Source organism: Gnatocerus cornutus, unplaced genomic scaffold (genome assembly GCF_029298725.1).
Source record: "Gnatocerus cornutus isolate USDA-ARS CGAHR unplaced genomic scaffold, icGnaCorn1.1 ctg00000033.1, whole genome shotgun sequence".
NCBI classification, from domain to species: Eukaryota; Metazoa; Arthropoda; class Insecta; order Coleoptera; family Tenebrionidae; genus Gnatocerus; species Gnatocerus cornutus.
Genome location: NW_028275382.1, coordinates 2,350,586 through 2,356,232, shown reverse-complemented (window position 1 = coordinate 2,356,232; position 5,647 = coordinate 2,350,586). Strand labels below are relative to the sequence as shown.

Genomic DNA, 5,647 nt, shown 5'->3' with positions numbered 1-5,647 from the left:
GTATCGTCGGTCGACTCTTTCAATGGGATAATTCTTTAAACAACCAATTAATAACTTGGACGAGTGAAAAAAGACGAACAAGACTGAAAGCAACACACTGAAAATGATGCAGTACTTCAACACGGACTGTTACTTTCAATATTGAACCTGTTTTTTCTCAATGAACCGCCAAAAGATGCAAACATGTAAAGGACTCTTATTGACACCCTATCGTACCCTGCTGCAAGCATTAAGAACGATTGCAGAACGTTCTGGACGGTGTTGTTAACCACCATGAACGACTATGCCACTTGGATTCTTCTAACATGGGTGGATATGTTTGACGGACAGTAACCAAGCTGCTAAAAGTGCAAAACCCTGCTTGTTGATGAATTCGATGAAGAGTCGCCGCAACATTACATGGTAAGTGTTCAGCGAAGGAAAATGACTAGTATCATCGAAGCAATTGTTCCAGTTGAAAGCGACAAGCGATTTGCTCGAACCAAGGGGCCTCAAATTCATTCTTCGCCATCACAGAACATATCCAAAAACTTATGCTGCCCCTAATTGTTTGTGTCCATTTCGTTACAAGAAAGTTCAAGAAATGAGTTGCTAGTAAAAAAAAGCCAAATCTCATCGCATCGCCAACAAGCAAAATGACAGTGACCAAACGCTTACAATATTCCAGCATTATTTGCACTTGTTATAAATGTTCAAAGTACAGACACATGTTGTAACAGTGTAAATATCTGATACATTTGTAAATTTTTGTACATTCGTTCATTACTATTGTAGAAAATATGGTGTTACATTGCTATAATTGTCACTGGTATAGTTTATTCACTGTTAAAACTTTGTACCTTACAATAAAATACCTTGTAACAAATTATTTGTTAATCAAAGTAAAGTAGTTTCCTGAAAAAGGACGAAATCTTGTGATCATCTAATTCTGTCTTCATCATAAATGAGATTACTGTTTTAACGCAAATGCAATCATAAATGAGTCAAATCGCTTCACTGCATACGTGTCACTGAATTTCCATTTCCAATAAACCTGTGACAGTGCTAAAGAAGTCGTAAATACTAGTTGCACCTCATAACGAACCATTCTGCAATCATTTTTCTGGTGACGACCAACTTTCAACAAGTTTTTCGCTCACATTTCCTTGTGCCTATGAAATTTTTGCACCAAAACGCTGTCTGATGCATTGTGATTAGTTTTCAATTTTAAAAGATCGGGATAAATCGTTCTGCGCAAGTTTAAATGAATGATATTCATCATCATGCTTAAAAGTAAACATAACCTCAAACGAGAAATATCACAAATGTCGAGAAACGATGCTAGGTTCAATGCATTGTGATTAGTTACTAAAAGATCGAGATAAAAAATCGTGAATGTGCATGTTTAAATCAATAGTCCTCATCATAATGCTCAAAAATAAACATAACCTCAAATGAATGTCACAAATGTCATGAATGTCACGGATTCATCAACAAGTCAGGGATGTCCAAAATCTAAACTCGCTGTAGAAGTCAATTGTTTCATAGCCGACTATCAGTTAGTATCTTTTGGAAATGTTGAGGTCCTTTTTTGTCTTTTTCTCGGCAACTTGACTTGCTAGACGGTTGATTTTTGGCACACGCGTATAATTATTGCTGTTTTATAAAATGACATAACTTTTAACTAATTAAAATTTAAAATAAGACAAGTAAAATTAACATTTTTAAGACAAGGATGACGCTGGTAATGTCACATCATCCTTACCTATTCAAGAAATTATATTTTAAATTTTGGAAAAATCCGTTCATAAATAACAAAGATATTGAGCCCGAAAGTCTTAGATGGGCCACCCTGTATGTCCGAATTTTTTGTTTTCTGCAATTCTTTTTCGTAGAAAGCACCCATTATAGGTTTTTCTTCCATATCTTCTAAAAGGTACGTGGTAGGATTGGTAATATTTATTTTAACAACCTTGAACAATTCTGTGGTCCAATTAGGTGTATAACCTTTATCAAAAATATGTTTGGCTTTACTAATCCTAACAATGTCTCCAACTTTAAATTTTCTTGTGGCTGTTGCAACTTTAATCTCATTAAATGATGATTTTAAAACACGATCTTCATTTGTTTTGTTTACATTAACGGGCTTCACATGTATTGTACTATGGATGGTATTATTATATGTATATATATGGATACAAGTTCTGGTAGAACATTAATCCACTTGTAAGAACCGTTTAAACTGAAGTATTTAAAAAGACGGTCTTTTAATGTTCGTATGACTCGTTCGGCAATTGCTGCTTTTTTAGAACTGAACGTATGATAATGATTTATTTTATATTTCTTCATTAGTGCATTGAATTTCGAATTAAAAAATTCTTTACCTTGATCTGTCTGTAAATTTTTGGGGTGCCTCTTCTCTTTTAATATTGATTCAAATGCTTTTGTAACTTCATCGGCATGTTTAGACTTTAAGGGCTTAGCCCAAACATATTTCGAAAAACAATCGATAACAATCAATATAAAGTTAAAATTTTTATTAGACGAGGCATACATATTCATTTGTCCTAGATCAGCTTGCCATAAATCATCTAAACCCTTAATAATTGTTCGACGTCTTGTAAACTTTCTTTGGATTGGTTTGTGAAGCTCATTAACAAGCTCTAGTTTTTCTTTGGAATGTTGTTTCACCATTGTTTACCACTAATCTGATAAATAATTTGAAAACAACTAATTTTATATAAATCTTTTATTAATAATAAGTAGAATCATAAGACTGTTTTGTATTACTAGATATCTAGAATTTTTTCACTAATTATTACAGATTCACATTTGCTGATTTTCAAATTTTTTAATTATTTGAATTGTGCAATAATTTTTTATCATCAATACTAACCAATTTGTTTTTGCTTAAGAACTCTAGATTAGCAGTCGAGATGGAATCAATTTTCTCTTTAAGTAAGTTAATGGTCGTAAGATTGTTTTCCATATGCTGATTAATTTTCAAATTGTTGTCCGTAATTTGTTCTTCTATTTTATTTAATCTTTTATCAATTTGAGCTACAACATTTAACAATTCTGTTTTTAACTTGGCATATATTTCTTGCTGTAATGTTATACGGTTTTGACAGCGCTCTACAGATTTAAGAACTCTAGAAGATATAGCTTTAATAGTTGTTAGAACATGGTGGGATAGTTGAGCAATTTTAGTGTCTATATATTTTTTATTCGCAGCATCATTATCCAAAGACGGTTCTTTAATATTGCAAATTTTCAAATTTTCTGCATCGATATCCCCATCAACAGTAAATTTCAATCCATTAGTAGTTTGAAATTTTGCCAACAATAAAGTGTTTTTATGATCGTCTAAAGCTTGACCAAACTTGTCGAGAGGCATTTTACAACTAAATGATTTGGACGGATTACAAGTTAATAAATAAAACCCGCTTCTTTTAATTCATTAACTATAGCTACAATTTCATTGTTATGTGACGAATTACCAGCGTCTTTTGATGCCCAAATTAATTTTAATCTATCAACAAGTTCGTTAACATCATCCCAATATACATATTCGATTGATTTTGAATTGTATTGCAACATATTATCTGTAAGTCCACTTCCAGAAAACGAATAACTACGTTGTGGTGAATCACTAATAGGTGGTTTTATAACACTTCGATATTTCGGATGACTACTGCCTCTTAAATATCCTGTTGGATCAAATTGTCTTTTGTGTACGCTTGTTGCTTTAAGTATTGAGTGATAGCTATCTTCATCATCTTTTGTATACTTCATAGGACGTTTTTTAAACAATAATTCATACAAGCCCCTTGAACCCACATAAGTTTTACCTCCAATAGTAAAATCATCACTGTTTTTCCCAAAATGAATTAATTTATTGGCCAACATCCATTTATTTGTTTCTGCATCATGATTTACTCCATATGTTGTATCATACTCTTTTGCTGAATGATCTCTTAAAAATCCATCTATGTATTCACGAGCTAATTCCGAATAATCAGATAAGTAGTCTTCATAAGCTTCTTCAGTGATATTTTCAAACACATTATCATCACCATCACCAACAACATCATCATCAGGATTAACTGTAGCTCTAGCATAATCATCAGTTGTTTCAAAACTAGGGTTGTATTCACCAATAATTTCAGTAGGAAGCTCCTTAACTGAAATTTGATCCACTGATTCAATGACGGGTTTGGTATCTGTGAATTGATTTGTCTGTGTAGATGAGTCACGTTTTGGAGCGAAGTAACGTGTTTGCGTCGTACTATCAATGACCTTTGCGGTTTTTGTGGTTTTTGCAGATATGTTATCAACCTTCTTGGACAGAGGATCAATAATAGGTTGAAATATTTTCTTTATTGTTTCATCTTGCTCAAATCGACCCAATTTAAGAGCTAAATATTTTCTCCTAATACCTTTAGCGAGTCGATCAATGGCTTTTGTAACGTGCGGATCTGAAGATGTCATTTTAATGAGTGATGATAAATTATAGAAAATTAGATTTTTATACAGGGTGGCCCATCTAAGACTTTCGGGCTCAATATCTTTGTCATTTATGAACGGATTTTTCTAAAATTTAAAATATAATTTCTTGAATAGGTAAGGATGATGTGACATTACCAGCGTCATCCTTGTCTTAAAAATGTTAATTTTACTTGTCTTATTTTAAATTTTAATTAGTTAAGATTTATGTCATTTTATAAAACATCAATAATTATCCGAGTGTGCCAAAACTCAACCGTCTAGCTAGTCAAGTTGCCGAGAAAAAAAGAAAAAAGACCCTCAACATTTCCAAAAGATGCAAAATCATAGTCGGCTATGAAAAAAATAATTTCCCACGCCCAATTTTGGACATCCCTGCGTTCGGTCTGTCAATAATCGCTGACGTCAGTGACGTTCTTGACATTTGTAATATTTCTCATTTGAGGTTATGTTTACTTTTGAGCATGATGATGAAAATCATTGATTTAAACTTGCGCAGAACGATTTATCTCGATCTTTTGAAATTGGAAACTAATCACAATGCATCAGGCAACGTTTTGGTGCAAAAAATGCGTAGGCACAAGGAAATGTGAGTAAAAACACTTGTTGAAAGTTGGTTATCACCAGAAAAATGATTGCAGATTGGTTTGCTATGAGGTGCAACTAGAATTCACGACTTCTTTAGAAATGTCACTGGTTTATTGGAAATGGAAATTCAGTGACACGTATGCAGTGAAGCGATTTGACTCATTTATGATTGCATTTACGTTAAAACAGTTATTTCAATTATGATGGAGACAGAATTAGGTGATTTCATCCTTTTTCGGCAAACTTCTTTACTGCGCCTATAAAATGTATGGTACTAGATACTTTTAACATTTTTCTTTTGTTTAATAATGTCATTAATCCAAAGTAGATTAAGCTCGAAGCTCCAATATGTGAACTGCCGTAGTCAAGAAGTCAAAATTGGTTCACAATACGTATGAAATCTAGGACGTAGTGCTGCTATCGAAAAATGCTGGTGCAGTCGGTATAGTTGGTATGCAAAAGTAACGAAGAATGCTGTATCGTTGAGTGGCTTAGAACCTACAAGAGCAACGGCAAAGACAAGCTTACCCATGTCAAAACCCAGTTTTGTGGTATTTAGTGGCTATGCGACTAA

General features: G+C 33.1%; 1 protein-coding gene across 1 annotated transcript; it reads left to right on the top strand.

Moving 5' to 3' along the window:
• The first annotated feature begins 3,923 nt into the window (after positions 1 to 3,923).
• Positions 3,924 to 5,290, top strand: LOC148166071 (uncharacterized). Its single transcript, XM_088049479.1, has 5 exons — positions 3,924 to 3,972; positions 4,010 to 4,147; positions 4,227 to 4,248; positions 4,754 to 5,074; positions 5,127 to 5,290. Exons 1-5 carry the CDS (start codon positions 3,924 to 3,926, stop codon positions 5,275 to 5,277), a joined length of 681 nt encoding a protein of 226 aa, XP_087905605.1. The 3' UTR covers positions 5,278 to 5,290.
• Positions 5,291 to 5,647: the final 357 nt, after the last annotated feature.

What these genes read in the sequence shown, in the direction of transcription:
- LOC148166071 (XM_088049479.1), top strand. Translation starts at nt 3,924, where the DNA reads ATGTTGTATCATACTCTTTTGCTGAATGATCTCTTAAAAATCCATCTA. An exon ending in TGTATTCACCAATAATTTCA is followed by an intron (nt 4,148 to 4,226) that starts GTAGGAAGCTCC and finishes TTGTCTGTGTAG; the next exon opens with ATGAGTCACGTTTTGGAGCG. An exon ending in ATGCGTAGGCACAAGGAAAT is followed by an intron (nt 5,075 to 5,126) that starts GTGAGTAAAAAC and finishes AAATGATTGCAG; the next exon opens with ATTGGTTTGCTATGAGGTGC.